General features: G+C 38.3%; 1 protein-coding gene across 1 annotated transcript in view; it reads left to right on the top strand.

Annotated features, from left to right (window-relative positions):
• rfx2 (regulatory factor X, 2 (influences HLA class II expression)) overlaps positions 1-20,858 on the top strand; it is a 49,376-nt gene that overhangs the window by 14,137 nt on the left and 14,381 nt on the right. Inside the window, exons 2-7 of the mRNA XM_056252349.1 lie at positions 6,294-6,406; positions 7,438-7,563; positions 8,115-8,185; positions 9,209-9,473; positions 14,061-14,135; positions 19,364-19,545. Coding sequence (XP_056108324.1) covers positions 6,302-6,406; positions 7,438-7,563; positions 8,115-8,185; positions 9,209-9,473; positions 14,061-14,135; positions 19,364-19,545 — 824 coding nt within the window. The 5' untranslated portion in view covers positions 6,294-6,301. The remainder of the gene's footprint in view (positions 1-6,293; positions 6,407-7,437; positions 7,564-8,114; positions 8,186-9,208; positions 9,474-14,060; positions 14,136-19,363; positions 19,546-20,858) is intronic.

The raw sequence follows: 20,858 nt of genomic DNA, 5'->3' as shown, positions 1-20,858 counted from the left end.
CTGGTTGAGAACCGCTGCTCAGTACTCAGACCGACAGGCTGAAGTTTGATTTCTCACCGAAGCGAGCGATCTCTCCCATTCTCTGTGAATAATAGCAGTAGGCAGGAATCAGCTCCAAAGATAACTGCAGCAGGGACAGCCCAGGACATATTTATAACCAATGCAGCACCCCTCAGGCAAATTCCTTTCTTTTAAAAGATCTAAGCACACTCATACTATTTACCCTCTGATGAAGTTCTGATGAAGCTTGTTGACGTTCTGACTCGTGTTTCCAGTCTGGTTCAGGTGAGCGTTAGACAAAGTCTGTGGGATTTGAACCAAATAACTCCGGTTGACTGATCCAGCAAGTCCAGTTGGAAAGCATGACTGTGACCATGTACACGCTTCTTCTAACTGGTGTAAACAAACTGGAAGACTTCCAGCCTGGTGATGACTGGGTGATTACACCCACACATAATCTGTGCCCGCAAATCCACAGATTTCCACAGAACTGGAACCAACGTCATTCATAAAATTCTACCAGCCACCACTCCTTGAGTTTTTGTTGATTTAAATATTTCAGCTAATTTGATTATGCCTTTAGCTACTGATAAGAGTTGTCATAGTTCCTGCTTGACACATGTTTGAATCTATTTGAATTCCTTTTGAAATCGACACATCTGGGCCTACTGATGTTCAATTTCAACACTGAATCGTCCTCACGGTCAAATTAAAAGTCATGGAAATTAGTGATGCATTGAAATTGAAAGTTTTCATTTAGCCAAAAACCAAAAGGGAAAGTTTTTGTAATCAATTAATTCATCACATTTATTTAACATTCAGCGCTCATATATAAATTAAGTTACCTCACGTAAAGGCAGTTTTACATAAACTTTTTAATTATTTAATTATCAATTGGTTGTTGAGATATGAACATTTAAACAGTCGCTGGAATGGGTTGTTAAAGGTGCATTGCGCAACTTTTCATGTTAAAAATACCTGTTTTTCTATCCTATACATGCTTAAAGAACTGCCTGATGGGCTGAATGAGCCCTTCTCTGCGCACTGAGATTGCCTCTATAATCCTGTACAGTAAAATATATAAGAGGGATTCGGGCTCGAATTTGAGACTGGGCGTGACGTCATGCGCGTTCACGCTCACCAGGCTATGTCTCGCAGGTTTGTGTATTCGCCGGCGCCGCCATTCTCCGCATCAGCGAAGACAACTTGTGCGTCAAAGGTAGAAGATGGATTCAAAGAGACCGGCTTGTAGTCCATTCCAAACCCCAACGCAAACTCCACGTAAAGTAAAGAAAAGAAATTTTTTGTCTAGTGCCACCAAAAGGTCCAAATTGGAGTCAGACAGGCGTCGGAGTAAGACGAGAGTCAACCTCGGGAAGGCATTCAACAAATGGAAAGATCTCCGGTCTGCTCTTGGTCTCAAACGGGATCCTCAGTTGGCTTTTTTCTTGATAAAACGGTAAGATATAGCCCAGTCTCTAATGTTTGATACGGCCAATCTATGTATGCCAACAAATGACGATGCGTAAAATGTGTAATGCTTTAGCGTAAGCTAGATACATGTACAATCAGAATTGGTTTTACTACCATTGACAGTTTCATAAACTAGGAATTGTGTTCGGAAGAATAGTACAACATGAAACATAAAAACATATCCAATAAAAGATGCGTGTGTTCCATGAGCGTGCACAACTCTGGTTGCAGTTTCGCTTGTCGCCAGAGGGGGCATAGTTCTGCAAAAACTCAGAGACTTGCATTTTGCACCTTTAACATGATGGATTTATTCAAACATACACTACCGTTCAAAAGTTTGGGGTCGGTGCGATTTTAAATACTTTTAAAAGAATTCTCTTCTGCTAACCATGGCTGCGCTTATTTGATTAAAAATACAACAAAAATCAGTTATAGTATTAAATATTATTCCAGTGTAAATCAGCTGTTTTCTGTGTGAATATATAGTAAAGTGTAATTTATTCCTGTGATCAAAGCTGAATTTTCAGCATCACCAGTGTCAGTGTCTTCAGTGTCAAATGATCCTTCACAAATCAGTATAATATGAGGATTTGATGCTCAAGAAACATTTATTATTATTATCAATGTTGAAACAGTTGTTGGTCTGTCAGTTGTACATTTTTTTTTTTTTTTTTTTTTAGGATTCTTTGATGAATAGGAAGTTCAAAAGACTTTTGTAACATTATAAATGTCTTTACTGTCACTTTCGATCAAATTAATTATTCCTTGATAAATAAAAGTATGGATTTCTTTCCTCCAAAAAATAAAAATAAAATTCTCACTGACCCCAAACTTTTGAACGGTAGTGTACATTAAATAATAAAGACAACAAATTAAGTATAAAAATTCAAATGTAATGTGGTGCATATATTTATCAAAATGCTCCTTTCTAGAGTTATTTTTTCTTGCTGATTAATAAGTTAATTGAATAGCTTAGCTGAGGTAAATGCAGCGTTACGTGATATGTTTACAAGCTGTTTTATTGACATCTTTCCTTAGTTGAAAAACAGTGATTGATCGATAACATGAGACATGATACATTTCAGCAAGTACTATTACTTTCAACATTTCATGCTATAACTTGTAGTAAAGAGTAGGGGTCGGGGAAAAATTTGATTCTTAGATTCATCGCGATGCGGACGATTCTGAATCGATTCACAAATGTCAAAAAACTTTATTTTTTTCTAATAACCTAATATTGACGGAACGCAAACGGCGTAACTCTGAAGCGTGGAAGTGCAGTGCCCGGACAGTCTGTGCGTGCACTTAACAGAGACGCATAACCCTCAGACCCTCTTCGTTAAAAGCTAACATATGGAAAATTGGCATAATTTCATTGTGGCCTTTTTTAAAATTTTTGTATGAGAACTGCTTTCTGTATTGTTTTGTTTTCACATCAATATGCTGTAAACAGATCTGTTATACATAGGTTTACTGTACTGCCCTCCACAGTCACAGTACATCAGTGCAATGCCAGTCACAAAAAGTTACATTTTGACTGTGCTCTCTGCAGATGTTCATTTACTTTTTTTGTATAAGCTGTTTTTGATTGTGGTATACAGCAACAATTTCAAGTCATAAGTCTCAGACTCTTTATTATTTATTTGTGTATAAGAGCAGCTTTGTATGTTACTAATTATTCAGAATATGCATAAGTCCACAAGCATTATTTTAGCTGCTGGCCTGGTACATAATTCTATATTTTTGTATAAAAGCTACAGCAAAATGTATGGGTCATTATAAATACTTTGCTTTAAAAGTACCAAGTAGTCACACACAAAAAAGATGCATCGATAATCGTTTTAGCATCGCATCGCAGCCCTCTGAATCGTAATCGATTCGTGATTCGTGAGGTGCCTAGAGATTCCCACCGCTAGTAAAGAGGATGCGCTACTGCTTTAACTGAGGAGGCTACAGCGATCTGTCACGCCACATTAAAGAGCATCAAGAAACACTTTTTAGAACTTCATTATAAAATTGGCAGAATTTGAAAGCTGAGACTTTTCCATATCAAAAGTAACAAAGCTAATAAGCGCTAATTAAACGTCACCTTTTCAGGCCCCGTCCACACTACTGCGTTTTCGTTTAAAAACGGAGACCTTTTGCTACGTTTGCACCTCCCGTCCACACTAAAACGGCAAAAACGGAGAAGTTTAGAAACGCTGCCGATCCGGTTTTCGTTTTGAATCTCCGGAGGGCGTTTTAGTGTAGACGGGTCAAAACGGAGGACTTTAGAAACGATGACGTAGTAGAGGCTCACGCTCGGCTCTATGATTGGGTGTCATCAGTCATGGCGTATATCTTTGCTAGCAGCTGTTGTAGAAAATTCTGTAGTAAATTCTGCATTTTACAACGCTATAACTGCCTACATGCGCCGGAGTCAAGCTATTATTCGAGCGATCTGTGACAATTCCCATGTGCAGCGGCGGCGTTGACCGTACATGGAGCGTCGGTTTGGGGGTAACCCAGAGCATGGTGGGATAATTTTATCAATGAAGTTGTGTTTACACCGGCACGCGCATGCCCAGTGTTGGTGAATGGTCACGTGATCCGCGTTTTCAGTCGTTTTAATGTGGACGGAGATCAATTCTAATACGCAGCTAAAACGCTGGTGTGGACGGAGATCAATTCTAATACGCAGCTAAAACGCTGGTGTGGACGGAGATCGTATTCGTTTTAATTATCCGTTTCTAAACTAAAACGCAGTAGTGTGGATGGGGCCTCAGTCAAATGATTTCGGCCTTTCAAAACTCTTTAAGCCGAAACCGGAAATTAATTTCCGGTCTGAATATTTTGCATCACTAATGGAAATTAATAAAATTGTAGAATTACATTTTTTTTTTCTTGTAATACGCTGCTCAAAAACATTTGTTGATAACAAATTTCTGAAAAATGTCTATAAAAAAAAAAACATAAAGTTATTGGTATTGGAACACGCTGTGTAATGTTGCTTTAAAACTTAGGATTTTAATGGATTTCCACAGGATTGCTGTTTTGGTTTTTAAAAACACATTTGTAGTGTTCTTTCTGCAGTATATACACACAGAGTACTTTTTTTATTTTTATTTTTTACTGAACTGATTCATCCGTTGTCTTCATTACAATTCATTTATTTTCTGAAAACGAGGAAAGTTCTCCAATTAATTTACCTTTGAATAGAGCTTCACACTTGAGAATTCATTACTTCTATTTTACTAATGTCAGGAAACACAATTAGCTTTTATTCTTTATTCTCTACTCCCAGAGGAAAACTTTAAGTGCCTGTAATTAGCATCCATTTTTTCCTGCAGAAATCAAGCTTACTGCTTGCCTTTTGCTCCATTTTAAACTTTAACAACAAACTGTCAGTCATAGGGGTCTCTTGAAGCTCTCACATCAACCTCCGCTACTACGTGTCGGTCAGGATCAATGCAGGCACGCGTCGTAAACGCAGTTCTGGGACCTGTTGAGCACACTGGTGGGGATGATAAATGCTCCGTCGGACTGGTTAAGAGCTTATTTAGATGTACAGAGATCGGCTGCCCCCCTGTAACCTGTTCCCCGTCTTTGAGTCTGTCAGTCTCTCCAGCAGTCCAAAGTTCCTGTGTGTGTGAGCTTAAAAAAGAATAGCACAAGGGGAAGGGGGGTGGTAGAGTTAGGGATGGTTGCCATGGATCCCTCACCATAGCAACCGACAAACGTTTACAAAGCATTGAGGAATTTCCTCATATCAGCTGTATTATTGGAGCCCCTAGAGACGGACTCTCATTCCAAACAACCACTGGAGATCATCAGTGTCCTGGTGGGGGGGGGGACCAGCCTCATTGCCATTTTAGTTTTTTACCTCCTTTTTCTTTTCATGGTTGGGGGGTTTGGGGGGAGGGATGTTGTTTTTTCTGCCCCTCCACTTTTTCCAAAGTCCCCCCTGCTCTCACCTCCTATTCTATCTTTTTTCCGTGGGAGGCTGTCTGGTCGCCATTTGTCACTCTCTTCTTCTCTTTCCCGTTGTTGTGTGCGCCCATAAGAGTTTGGAGAGTTGCATCGGGATCTCGACGACACAGTCAAACTCAGTTCTTCTAACTCAATTCCCCTTCTACTGAACCGCACTGCGGTTGTGATGGGATTGTTAATGTCTCTTTTGTTCTTTCCTCCATAATAGAGTTCAGAGGTGAGCGGCCTGCTGGGGATGCGGGTGACTCAGCCTGACTTGGCTAGGTTGAGCTGGTCCTTTCGGAGAAGACGGTGTGAAAGCCGCTTTGTATCCCACTTTTCCTGGCACATGCGCAGTTGTTTTTCAGTCGGCCGCTCTTATCCACTCTCGCAACCTGTTGGGGCTTAGTTTGATTGCATTGTTTCTTTAGATGTGGCAAATTCAACTGGACCCGATGACATTTTAGTCATGATATGATCCTGACATTATGCTTAGTGTGTAAGCATAAACAGTGATATATTGTCACCTTTTACTCTTTTCTCAGTCATCTGCATTGGTTTTTTGTGCAATTATATTCTAAGCTTGTACTGATTTTGTTCAAATAAAATTGACTGTGTGGTATACCTACTAATGCTAATCTAATTTTTCAAATAAAAACTTTAAATTATTAATTGTTGGCATGTTTAAACATTATCATGAGTGAATTATTGATACAAGTGCTAATATAACCTACTAATGCTAATCTACTTTTTCAAATAAAAACTTTAAATTATTAATTGTTGGCATGTTTAAACATTATCATGAGTGAATTCTTACAATATTAATTATTAATATTAACATATACTAATACTACATGCTTACTATCTACTAGGAGAAACCATGCAGCGGTCAGAGGGCAGCTCAGAGTCGGCGTCCACTGTGGCGCTGAGAACGTCCACTTCAGCCCAGGCGCCGGTGGTTCAGCCCGTTCCCGCCTCGCAACAGGTAAGCAGGCTCAGCACTGATGCACAAAAGTAGCATAATAATAATAATTAAGGAAGCTCCTCCCACACAAGCAGTTTAATATGAAGATCTGAGCTGCTTTTGCTCTTCTGTCATCGTTCTGAATCTCTCTAAAGATGCTTTTCAATATGCACTGGATCCATCTGAAGCGATGAAAGATTTCTCCTCACCCACACCCTTCATCTGTCAGAGCCACTTTAAATGATTAGCAGCGACTTTGCGTGGTGCTGCTGTGGGAGATGTTGGCTTTGGATCAACCTCACATCCAAAGAAACCAGTTTTTTATGTGATTTCGGTTAATATTTTGGACAGAGCATCACATTTCCCTGGACAGCTGTAGAGGATTTGACGAAAAACAGCAATGAATGAAATATAGACTTTCTGTACGTAACATTTGTGGTGCTAGCAGTCTGGATCAAAGACAACACTTGTATAAACGAAACTTTCCACAGATCTTTCTCAGGATCCTGAGGTCTTTTGCAGTGTTTTTTAATTTTTTTTAAATGTATGTATTTTGGTTTAACAAACTGCCCTTCCACCCACCTTCCATTATTTAGACAAACAGGTAGTCCCACTCCCAACCCAAGCTCACACCATTTGTTGAGCCAGAAGTTTTGGAAATGCCACAGTTGCATTGCCACGAAAATGGCTTAATTTAGTTCAAAATAAAAGTAACTTCCCGTCCTTCTTGCACCGACATCTTTTCTTTTCTCTGATGATGTGTTTAATGACAACCTTGTCACTCACATGAGATCACAGCAATAGCAAATGACAAGGATCCTATGATCCAATCAAATCCCCGTGGACAAAATCTAGTCCCCTCTTAGATTTTTTTTGTCTCATTCAAGAAGTACCTCACAATAGGGAAGAAAAGACTATCGCAACATCCGTTTCATGACGAATTTAAACTTGAATAATTGCATTCGAACATCTGAACAATTCCGCACCTCACTTTTTAAATAGAAAAGGGTCTAATGTTTACATTTGTGTGTGTGTGTGTCCCTCACCTGCAGCGTGTGTTAGTTCAGGCCACCGGCTCTTCCCAGAAGGGAGCTCAGGTGCAGCAGTTGCCAGTGCCTAGAGTGCAACAGGTCCCTCAGCAGGTACACACACACACACACACAGTACAGTCAAACCCTGCACGCTCACTGCACATCCTGAGGACCCACAACACCTCTGGCTTATCTTTTGCCTCTCTACATATCTTTTTCACTCTCTTGTGACTGTCTTTGTCTTTCCATCAAGCTCTTTCTCTCCCAGTATACTGTCAGAACCCCGAAACGCAGGCATGCTTTACTTTTCACACGTCACGCTTGGGTTGTTGCGACTAATATGTTAATAAGTAGTTTCCCAGTTCGACAGGGCGTCTCTGATTGTTGAGGCGAAGCTTTGTGCTCACTGCCCCCTACTGCCTGCAGCCTGCATACAGCTGTTCATCCCATTTCCCTTACAGAATCTACATTAGCACATCTCAGAACTCCTGCAGTGGTTATTTAGTTCCAGTCTGATCTCTCTCTCTCTCTCTCTCTCTCTCTCTCTCTCTCTCTCTCTCTCTCTCGTCTCTCTCTCTCTCTCTCTCTCTCTCTCTCTCTCTCTCTCTCTCTCTCTCTCTCTCTCTCTCTCTCTCTCTCTCTCTCTCTCTCTCTCTCTCTCTCTCTCTCTCTCTCTCTCTCTCTCTCTCTGATTGAAGGTTCAGCATGTGTACCAGTCCCAGGTGCAGTACGTAGAGGGAGCAGAGGCTGTCTACCCCAATGGCACAATGTAAGCACCTATCAATCTGTCAATCAAACCTGTGTTCAGTTCATCATTTTGTGTACAAGAGGCTGATTTTTGTAACACTCAATAAAAAATGTAAGGCACTAATATTTAATATTTAACATATTTTATAATATTGGACCCTTTTTCATGGCAGAAACACAAATTAATGACTTTCAATGGCTGCTTGATCATAATAAAAAAGGAAATTAGTAAATTTTTCGGGAGCCTTTTTAAGTGTGTCAGGCCCTATTCTTCACGCATTTTTATGGAAAGTGTTTCTTTTGGGGGAGATTAATAATGGATGACTGTGTGTTTTAATATCTAATATTTTCATATCGATATTGAAAACCCTAGCAGCTTTCGGTCTGTTTTTCTGTATGTTCATGTCCATTGTGTAGTTAATTAGCTAAATAATATTAAAATATGTCTCCTTTAATTGGTCATTAAAGATGCTCATTTAGACATAGATGGAGTCCAGAATCAGATCAAAACTTCTTTTAAAGTCCCCCTGTAGTCAATAATTTTATCCCTTAAAAATAATCTTTGATCACCAAAATGACATATTAAACGTTTTTTTTTCCTTGAAAAAAAATTATTCATGCCTTAAAATAGCTTGAATGTTGCCTCATTTAGTATACCCTGTTCTATGAATATGCAAATTACCCCGCCTCCACTCACTCACTCACTCACACCAGCTCAGAGATCCACTCGTTGGCGATCACACGTTGACGTGACGTGATTGGTTACAAGATAGTTTGTGACGTCAGAAACACCAGCGATTTCAAACCGCGTTTTTGAGACTGTCTTTGGTTCACTGCAGTTTTAAGGGAGAGACTTATGAATTTACACATCATTTGTCTTAAAGCATATTAAAAACACCACATAGACATATAAACAACATTCAAAGTTAGATTTTCACCACAGGGGGACTTTAAAGACTGTTGAAAATTTGAAGTCAAAAGATGTGCTTTGAAAGTTGAGGTTACATTAAACCCTAATCATTACTGTCATTCTCCGTTCCTTCAGTCGTACTGCCTACTCATACAACCCTGAGTCCCAGCTGTATGGACAGGGCAGCGGAAGCAACTATTTCGACTCTCAAGCGGGGGGAACTCAGGTTACCACTGTTGTCTCGTCTGCTGGTGGAGTGCCTGCCCACAGCATGGTGGGAATCGCTATGGATGTGGGTGGCAGTCAGATCATTTCCAGCGGCAGTGCCTACCTGATTCACGGCGGGATGGAGAGCGGCCGCCACCACACCTCTCACTCCTCACGCTCCTCATCTGCAATGGTACGGTCCGCTGTGCTGAAATCCCTCAAGACTGTTCCACTAGTGACATGGGAGGGGAGTTTTTAGTCTCAGTTACTTTGAGATCATAGAAAGTTATGGTTAGACTATTATATGGTCTAGATGAGATGTGACAGGAATGTTACGTTGGGTTATGCTTATGATCATGTCTTTTAACAAATTTCAACTCATCCCTCAGGTTATAAAATCTAACAAAAATTCTTTACAGTAATTACACTAACAAGGAAAGTCTGTGGGGCACTGGATTGCAGTGGAATAAACGTTAAAATATATATTTTAAGTATAGCTACAAAACCTAAACGTTTTATAAAATCACTTACTAACATTGTCTTTGCAATGACCATCTAGCCCATAAACCCAATATCTTTTGCATGAGATGTGCAAGGATACCAGAAACAGGCTCTTTACCTTAAGACTCAAGTCAGTAAAGCATAACTAGTAGATTACCTACCTAGAAAAATAGCTAAATTTAAATAAAATATCTAAATTTAAATCAGCAATTTTGACTTTATAAATAGCTGCATTTCTGCTTAAAACGGTCATGACCAGTGTTGTGTGTAACGTGTTACAAAGTAACACGTTACAGTAACGTAACTACTTTTTCGGGTAAAAAGTGTAAAAAGTGTAACGCGCTACTGCTGAAAATTTGGTAACGAAACGTTTTTCAGTTCGGCGCAACGTTACTTTTCCCAGGGACAGATGATGATTTGACAGCGATCTCCGTCATTTGACAGATTTGACTTTTGACAGATTTGACAGATTTATTTTCGTTTTGAATTGTTTCGTTTAAAGACATTTCAAGCTTTCTATATATACGCTGAGTTTCGGTTAATTTATGATGAGATGCGCTCCAGTTCACGTGCAACAAGTGACCGCGCCGGCGCCTCCATGTCATGATTATATTGTCTGCTATATTTGCTTCTTATTTATTAAATCCAAGCAATTGGTTGATTAAAAAAATTTATTAAAATTAAGATACAATTTATACAAAACGAAATTCACTTTAAAGAAAGGCTTTCTTCAAAACAAAACTTAATGAAGTGGTCAAAATCATGTCTGACCCACTCAACGTCTCCCGATATATTGCGCATCCATCTTACTCATGCTGTTCACTTTTCATAATCAACATAGATGGAAAAAAAATAACATTATAAATTATAATATTTTAACAAATATGAAACTAAATGGGCTTATTTAATGGCTACAACACATATAGTAGGCCTAGACTCTCTATTTGTACAAATTGCTGCACATTCATTTAATTCTGAATTTTGCACACATAAGTTGAAAGGCATTTGTTTACGTGCATAAAACATATCTGCAACATTTATCAAGTTCACGGATAATTGTGCGTGCATTTATTAATCATTATGATACTAAAATCATAATAAAGTGCTATACTATGTACAAAAAATCAGATGAGCCCAGAATACACGTTTAATTACACGTTAAGCATTTTCTTCCCATAGAAAACCATTTTAAGAACGCCTAATGTGACTTAATGCAGATTAGAATGTCCCCTTATTATGTCAAAATAAGATTAGTGTTATTTTTTTTCTTCACCATGCGGTTCAGGACTTCCATAGAATACAGCCTGAATATAATTGCTTCCAGAAATTATTTTTGGGGGTGCTAACGGGGTGCTTTGGTCTTTCTTGGGGGCTTTCTTTCTAGACCCTTCCTAACGCCGCACATGCATATGCCTATCCATTAACGGGCATTTCTTCATAAATATTCAAAATTTTGATAAATGCATTATGCATTTATGGCATTATATATGGCATTATGCATAGTAGAACTTTATTTAGGCCTACACATTTAGGAAAAGATATTGGGTTCTGCCCAAAGTCAAGCAACATAAAAGTAACGAGTAACGTATTAAGTTACTTTCCATATGGGGTAACTAAGTAAAGTAACGGATTACTTTTTTAAAGAAGTAACGAGTAACGTGTTACACTACTTTTTAAAAGTAACTTCCCCAACACTGACATGGAATTTTTTATTTTTTATTTTAATGTTTCTTGAGATCCACTTAAAATGTTAATAAAGTTTTTGCACAAAAACAAATATGCATAAAATTTATAATTTTCAGCCCTCATTTTGTAGCCTGGTTAAAACCAGACCATTGTCAGTTGTAACTGAGTTATGGTCTGGTAAAGCGTCATAGATAAATCATTTCCAGAGGGGCGTCACCAACGGACGTCGCGGATAGACCTAAAACCAATCAGAGCGATGAAGGAGATGACGTATGCAGAGCGGCGGAGAAACATCTCCGAGTGTTGTTCTTTGCTCGGTTTTTAACAAAAAGGAAACGTTCAAATCGCTTAAAACAGACGCGATAGCTGATTCGAACGAGTGATGTTCGACGGCGGCATCCATCTTTGTAATGTAGGCTACAAAATCTGCTTCAAAATCCCAGCGCTGTCGTCATCGTGTAAAGCCCGCCCCAACGTTTCTGATTGGTGCCTCGATTTCGACGGATTGGAAATGGGCTTGAATGAGCTCTTTGCCAGACTAACTTTCAAAGCAAATCTAAATTTGCCGGAAGTTGTCTGGGTTTTCCCAGACTACTCATTTTGACCCTCTGTCTGAAATGATCCATTTTTAAAGGGCCATTTCTTTAAGGCTTGTCAGTAAATAGCCACTGTTATGATTGGCTAACGTCATTTGCATAGGAAACATAGTATCAACTCGCTATTGCACGTGAGTACGTTTTTTAAAAACATTATCCATTTAAAACTGTTATTTACAGACAAAGCATTATGAAATCATTTACTTACGGTTTGTGATGCAGCTACTGTTAGATCCAAAAATGGTCTGCCTCATCTTTCAACAAAAGTTTCTTTGCAAACTCTTCATTACAATATGCCTCGTTTACAAAATAAAATGCTCAGAACAAACATTATCCTCCCAACGTGATCCGGGACACCATCAAAAATAAATAATTTACGTGTTTCCGATGCAGGGATCCTTCTGAAGTCTGTATAGAGACGAAAAGCAGTTTAAACTAGATGCGTCAAAGCAGACGTTATTTCACTCTTCCATTTGTCCTGTTGTCAACAGACAACATTATGTCAGAAACTGCACATCTGTATACTGTAGACGGCATCAATGATTATAATGGATTAGTGTGGAAATATGTTAGCTGTTAAGCGACTGAATGCTATGGTGCAATGATGTATATAACTATTCGTCGATATCTTGCTCTGGAGGAAGTCATATGCAAATGTTTTGCCCGTGTGACATCACAGATCCCGCAATATCAAAATGAGCCATTTTTGGCTCTTGATCAAATAAATACTTTGTTTATAATGAAGACGACGTTTTAAACTGTACCAATAAAACAACCTGAAAGTTTCACAAAGACCTCGTATATGTCAAAAGATCAAGCGAAATTTGATTTCTCATGTCATGGCCCCTTTAAATCTCCCACAGAGCTATTATTATTATTTTTTTCAAACTGAAGGATGAGTCAAAATGACTTTCTGTGATAATCGGCAGCATGTCACAGATGATGTTGATTCTTACGTTCTTTAAGTGTTTTGCAATTCCGTGCATTTCTCAAAAAGTAACATCACAGATTTATCACGCAAACACATTTCTCCATTACCAATACACCACAGAGGAGAGATGACACACACTGTCATCAGAGTGTAGCTTTCTTTCCACAGTGTGCTAGTTTATGAGGTGGTCTGGAAACAGGGACAGGGCTTAAGGAGGCGACTGCCTTGTTTTAGCAGTTTTCACAGCCACTTGAGTGGCCTCCGAAACAAAGCAACCCCTGGGGCTCATTACCATTTGGCCAAGAGCCCTCGGGAGCCTTTTAAAGACTTGGAAAGATGCCTGTGTTTTTTTTTTCTTGTTTTTTTTTTTCACCCTGTCTCTCTCTTTCTCTTTATAAGTTTTGCCACTCTGCCAAAACTCACTCTCTCTCTCTGCCTCTTTATATCTTTCTCTCCCTCTAATCTTTTCTTCTTAATCTCTTTTCAGGCCTTATTCTCTTTATTCCAACTTTTGAAATAGTATTTTTTTTCATGCCCACTATGGAAGAAACAAGTCCGGTTCATATATGCAATAACAGAAACTCATAGGACCCCAGCTAATACCTGCAGAAAAACATGTTTATTTGAGTCGAATTAAATCTGCTTTTTCAGCATCACGCATCAAATGCGACCGTGTCTTCACAGAGGTCACGACCCCGCTAACTGTGTGATTTCAGACGTGGCTAGAGAGTTTGTCTCATGTGTTTGAGAGTAGCCTGACCTCACGCCCTGTGTGTGCAGCTCATTAGCATATATGAGGCAGAGACAGGAAGAGTGGCGTAACCCTCTGAGTTCCTCACATTTGCATGCTTTTTGTCCACCCATAATGAATGTGGCTGCAAACACTGACAGACTGTAATGGAAATGCTCAAAGTCCGGCTGCAGCTAACAGACTGATTTCCTTTTTCTTTTTTTGTGTGTCTTTTTTCCCTCTCTGTTGTCCCCCCCCCAACATTCCACCCCCTCCGTTTTTTTTTTTCCTTCTCTTCCCCCGTTTCATGTCTTGCATGCTCCTACTTTTCCTCAGCTTGAAATGGCGATTGAAAACCTCCAAAAGTCAGAAGGGATTGCCACTCACAAAAGCAGCCTGCTCAACAGCCATGTAAGTCAAACTGGGAAAAAAACTTTCTTGAAACTGGAACAAATCCTGAAAAAAAAGGCTTAGTTCATCCTGCCTGCCTCTTCGCTTTGCTTTTCACTGCTGCTGTGAGCATGCATTTTCCAGAACAGCCCCTCGCTCTGAGTATTTTGGGTTTAAAGCGCCTCAGACCCCCTGCATTACACCACTGATTCATTCAACATCCCAGGGATCATTGTGTATACTATATATGTGTGAGATTTACCCCTGAACATCAAGCACTCAAATTTAATATTTAAGGATGTAATATTTTAAGAATTAATTTTATTTGTTTTTTAGACTGACTCCTTAGCTCCTGGCAGTGAATATTTACAAATGTTCGTATATTCTTTTCTTGGGTGAGCCCTGATATAACAATGACATCAGTGTGTCAGTGGAGGTGCTTATTTTATGGAGCTAATAATATGACAAAATGATTTGAATTTGAATTGTGTAAACTTGAATTATTTGCAAGTAATCTAACAAAATTGAATTTTAGGTGGTAGTTTAAATAGTTCTGAATTTGATTTTTTTAAACGAATATTGAACATTTGAAATTTAACAAATTGAAAGGTTTTTATGGCTGAATTTTATAGACATGTATTTTCAAACAGCTAGTTATTTTGTTCTGAATTCAAATACTGCAAATATTCAGTTTAAAAAAAATACAGATTCAAGTTTTCAAGATGAAGAAATTCGGAACTTCAAATTCAGTTTTCTAAAATTCAATCTCAAAAATTCAAACTCAAAAATTCAGGTCTTACAGAAAGTAGGTCACAGGTCATCCACAGGGAAGAGTAGATGATCTCAGAAAAGTCGAACAGAGCATTTTGGTCCATTAGGGACTGCAGAAGGTTTCTTAAACATGAATGATTTTGTGTTTGTTAGGTAGCGTTCTCATCACGTGAGACATTTGTCTAAGCAGTCTCTGGTGTTTGTTTTAAAGTATATTTTGTGTAAAATTGATTAGAACGCCACCGTGACACAGGGGCGGACTGGCCATCTGTGTGATCTGGAGAATCACAGAACGGCCGGTACTCCAGGACGGCCGGCGGGCCGGCCCACCACCCGCCACACACGCAGTCACAGACATCCCAAGTCTCCCAGAAATTCCGGGAGTCTCCCGCATATTGATAGCGGCTCCCTGAGTCCCGCAAATTAGTTAAAATCTCCTGGAATCTAGAGCGCACATGCGTAGCACGCGCACGGCAGAGGGAGCGAGCGAGAGACCTTGCGTGTGTGTGCGCGTGTGCCTCACGAAGCGCATGTAAGGACCCAACCAATCAATTGTCAGTGCGGACGGGCTTTTATCTCTACTACTCCCGAATCGAATTAATCAGAAATTACTTTGCAAGTTACTTAATTGCTAGGGATGACGTTAGGAAGTGATATTCAGCGTGCTACATTTTTAATGATTACAGTAGTTAAAACAGCTAAACTTCAACATTTTAGCTGTAAAATTCCACATGCAGTAGCTAATATTAAGAAATATGTTGTGCTTTTACTTTTAAAAATGTTGGTAACGTTACAGTTGATGCTTACAAACTTTGAAGATTTTGAATACAGAAGTTACATTTGTAATGGTGTATTTTCATTTAGATGTGGTATTATTATTTGTGCAGTAGCTTATATCATGTTTATTTCAGACTCATAAAAAGGTCCATAAGAACATACAAGGGAGACAGACAGACAAATAAAAACAAAGGATTACTATAATCCATATAAACAATAAATAAACAAAATTAATTACTGCATAAATGAATTAAGATTATTAAGTAATACATTCATTTTAAGACAGCATGGAATAGATTGTATTATATGCTGTTAGCTATAATTTGGATGGTATAGTATCATGAGCCACAATTAAATTTGTGACACTCATGCCAGGCGGCAGGCGTTATTGTTGTTGTCGAGTTTCCGCGCACCGATTGCTTTGGGCCGGGCCTAGTCAAAGTCCAGGGCCGTTTTTTAGTCCCAGTCCGTCGACAGCTACACAGACAGGACGCGAGCGGCGCGGCGCGACGCAACACAGTGCTTAAAGCGACTGTTGCAAAGAGCTTGGTCACAAATAGGATGGGGAATCCGTGTGCTGTTGGGGATTTCACAGGTCGCGTCGCTCTGCTCGCGTCCGGTCTAGACTGCGTCGTACATGTAAGCATACGGTAGCTACGAGAGGGTGTGCTGTATCGTGAATACGACGCGAACCGGAGTGCTTGCAACCCCTTCACGGCCGTTTCACACCGCATGCGTGAGAGGCACTTAAGCAGCGCGTCAGCGTAACTACATCGCCACTGCAGCTGCAGACGCGCGAGAGTATTCACGCTGGAAGCTTTTGTACAGTGTCACAGCAGCGGCTCCAAAGCTACATATATAGGCTAAGCGAGCAATTCTTTACAAAGGAGTTTTAGAAGTTGGTAATTTATAAAATTGATAGTCTTGAAAGTTTGTTATGGGGAGGTGTACAACATTCACATATAAATGTTAAACAAAACAACACAGAAAACAGCTCCAATCTATTCGTTTCAGTCATACTTTCGATATGTTTACAAGACTACAAAACACACACACACAAAACCGCACACTTGGGTTTAATTTGGGTTGTAGCTGTCTGTGTTACATAAACTAAAAGAAAGTTTAAATTATATATAATATTTTCTGGCTAGTTTACACTAGTTTTATATATAATACACCATTAATATATATATATATATATATAGGATATATATAAAATAAATATAATACACCATTATATTTATTTAAAATATAATAGGCCTATATTTATATAATATATATTCACCCAAACTGAATAATTAAAAACAAGTTTAAACAGGTAGCCTAATCTTCTATAGGCCTAACTATTTTTTAGTCTTCATTTTCTTTTTTTTTGCCAACTCAAGTTCTTGTTTAAACTCACTAGACATGCTTATTCTGTGCATTTTGGGCAATTTTGTGTGAAATTTTGTCCATCAAAAGTGTATTCACTTTAATTGAGCCTGGAGAAGTGCAGCAAACACAGATTCGACGCCGAAACCCCCGCTTCACTCCTGCTCGACGCTCACACGCTGCTCCTGCTCCCGTTGTGGATGCACTCATTGATTAACATGCACGCCGGAAAAAATACGCGCTGCTCACGCATGCGGTGTGAAACGGCCGTCAGACGTGACTTATTCACGAGACAGCACTAGCCAAAACTTTGTCCGGGCCTTATGTCTGATGTCGGGTTACACAAAGCAAATCGTCTACAAAATTATTTAGTTTTCCTATTTAATGACCGACAATTTAGTTGTAATAATAATTTTGGCATAAGGCTTATTAGCGTTAGGCTATAGCCTGAAAGGTCTGATTTAGCCTACACACTGTTACAACACAACAGTAACCAATTTTTTTTTCACAATGACATTTGAGTTCATGATTTTAATCTGTTTTTTTTTTTTTTTGGCAGACTAAAGACTAATTGTCCACCCCCCGTCCTGTCTGTGTAGCTGTCACGGTGGCGTTCGAATCAATTTTCCACAAAATATACTTTAAAACAAACACCAGAGACTGCTTAGACAAATGTCTCACGTGATGAGATCGCTACCTAACAAACACAAAATCATTCATGTTTAAGAAACCTTCTGCAGTCCCTAATGGACCAAAATGCTCTGTTCGACTTTTCTGAGATCATCTACTCTTCCCTGTGGATGACCTGTGACCTACTTTCTGTAAGACCTGAATTTTTGAGTTTGAATTTTTGAGATTGAATTTTAGAAAACTGAATTTGAAGTTCCGAATTTCTTCATCTTGAAAACTTGAATCTGTATTTTTTTAAACTGAATATTTGCAGTATTTTAATTCAGAACAAAATAACTAGCTGTTTGAAAATACATGTCTATAAAATTCAGCCATAAAAACCTTTCAATTTGTTAAATTTCAAATGTTCAATATTCGTTTAAAAAAATCAAATTCAAAACTATTTAAACTACCACCTAAAATTCAATTTTGTTAGATTACACTTGCAAATAATTCAAATTTACACAATTCAAATTCAAATCATTGTGTCATATTATTAGCTCCATATTATTTGATCCTCACAGATGGGCAATTATTACTCCCTCAAAGTCTGTAGACTTGAGTGTTTAAAACACCCTCTCCCATGCTGTTCCTTAGTTGTCAGGAGGCCATCACAGAATCTGCACCCACAGAATTTGAATGCCGTTCATTCACAAAGTTCTACACACCCCTCACCCCTGGCATGTTTATGAAATATTTGGCTAATTTGCTAATTCTTTTAACTAACTTTTATTTTTATTTTTTAAGAAAAGGTTCACCTAAGAGTGGAAATTTTGTCATTTACTCACCTTTATGATGTTTTTATTGTTAACCAAAACTATAAAAAATGGTTTAATGTAGCCTTGGCTAGAAACTAACTAATAAAAAATAAGTTCTAAAATTACTATAGCTAAAACTGAAATAAAAAATAAATGAAAGCTAAATAGAAATGTAAAAATGACAAAAGCACATAACAAAATTACTAAAACAAACTAAGATGAAAAAGAAAATAAAAGCTAACTCAATATATTAATAAATATGATATAAGTTTATAAATAAACTAAAATAACACTGTTCCAAACATGTGTGACTTACTTTCCTCTGTAGAAAACAAAAGGAACATTTTTGAAGAATGTACAATACAATAGCTTTGTGAGGAACAGAAAAATGAATGTATTTATGGAATATCTTGATGTCTGCCCTAGCTCTCCTAGCACATTCACAAATCATTGTGTGAGTCCCTTTAAACCTTTTCAGAGAATCCCATAATCCCGTGCACAAAACCCGCCTAAATTAATTCGCAAATAAAACTAATCGGATTCTGAAGTTCAAGTCACTGTCACTGGAAAAAAATGACCAGTACTTTCTTCAAAATGGCTTTGTTTTCCTTAGAAGAAAGTCAGATGCGTTTGAAATGACATGAGGGTGAATAAATGATGACCTATCCCTTTAAATCAACAGATTTCCACACATTTCCTTACTCCCTGTGCAATAAAATACACAACAAGTGCAGATCCCATGAAGGTCTTTTTATCAGTCAAATTAATTTGGTAATGAATATGAACATACAGTATGTATGCATAAGTGTTCTGTAATGTGTGGTTTTGTTTATGCTATTGTTTTGAATTTAAGCTTTCTTGAATATGTACTGTTTTATTCATTGGTTGTTCGTGTGTGTACAGTTGCAGTGGTTGCTGGATAATTATGAGACGGCTGAGGGAGTGAGTCTGCCGCGGAGCTCTCTGTATAACCACTACCTGAGACACTGTCAGGAGCAAAAACTGGATCCGGTTAATGCCGCCTCTTTTGGCAAACTCATCCGCTCTGTCTTCATGGGCCTTCGCACACGCCGACTTGGCACCAGGTCAGACTATATAGAATTACATTTGTGTCTTTTTTTATGCAATCAAACAAAATGGTTTTGAGAGCCAACATAATTATATTGTAACTAAAAAAATAAAAGATTGCAAATAAAAAGGCTTCTTAAGACTTTTAATTGCAAAAATAAAGTAACCGATAACAAAACTCTTTGCAGTGTGAGTAAATCACGCACACGCACAAATTAGCTCTATGTTCTGCTGTCATATTTCAAAGGAAATAACGTGACATGCATATTCAATCGTGTCTGCTCTGTTTTCTTTGTGATTGCACTAAACAAGGTCTATTAGGGCTTTTAGTCCAAAAGTGTGCACATAAAAAAAATTAAAAAAAAAAATTTGATTGATTGGATTCCCATGTTTACTTCATATTTCTTTAGAAAGAACTAAATTATGAGATCTGATGCGCTCTGCCTCTATTCCGGGTCAAATGACTCCGACAGATGATTCGCTACTGATCTGTCACTCACATTACGTGGTCATAACTCGCACCTTTCCAGGACAAAATCCTGTAAACTTCCTCATTCTGTCTCTGTACATAAATAACAGATAGAAATAGATGTTTGTACAGATGAAACATGAAGATAATAAATAGACGATTACAACATTATTATTGGTTTGATGTTTTTTTCAATTAATTTGCGGTATTTTTATGAGAATAAATAATTATATTAGAAATGCTGAAGGTGAGGTGTATTTCTGATTATTTTATTGTAAATCCACTTTGCATCACAATAAGTTTGTACAAAGACTCTTAGGTGTTTTAAAGTGAGGTTTGAGCTTTGTCATCTAGATTGGTGCTAATGTTAACTATAATGCACCTGTTAGCAGGTGCGATAATATGACATGATGAAATTTGACAAATATAATTTACATTAGGTCATAAATGTTTTGTTTTCTAGAAAAACATTTGATAATGTGGGCAAATGTATATTAGGATCAAAAGGACATTGCTGAGAAAGTCTGTGTCGACTGGGCAGAAATTGCAATAGAGCAGCTGATTAGAGTTCAAGAGTTCATAAAACAGGTTGGTAGAGTGAAATATAATAAAACTTTGGATTCCATTAGTGTGTGTCATCAGCCACTGTCATATTTAATGCTCTCTTGAAAGACTGCACTTGAAATGACTCGGCTTATTCAGCTGCATTATGTTAAGTTGCATAAATGGTCCATAAAGTTGTTACTGTAAATAATGATCAAAATTGATATTTTGTTAGGGCATTACAATGTGTATCTCATGGTGGGACCAGGCAGTGGGTGTGGCCAAATTACTGCGCCAAACACGAATGACCAATAGAAA

The sequence above is a fragment of the Rhinichthys klamathensis genome, unplaced genomic scaffold (assembly GCF_029890125.1).
Source record: "Rhinichthys klamathensis goyatoka isolate OS25496 unplaced genomic scaffold, OSU_Roscu_1.1 h1tg000094l_1, whole genome shotgun sequence".
NCBI lineage: Eukaryota > Metazoa > Chordata > Actinopteri > Cypriniformes > Leuciscidae > Rhinichthys > Rhinichthys klamathensis.
The sequence above is the reverse complement of the archived record's forward strand: the minus strand, read 5'-3'. Positions and strand labels throughout refer to the sequence as shown.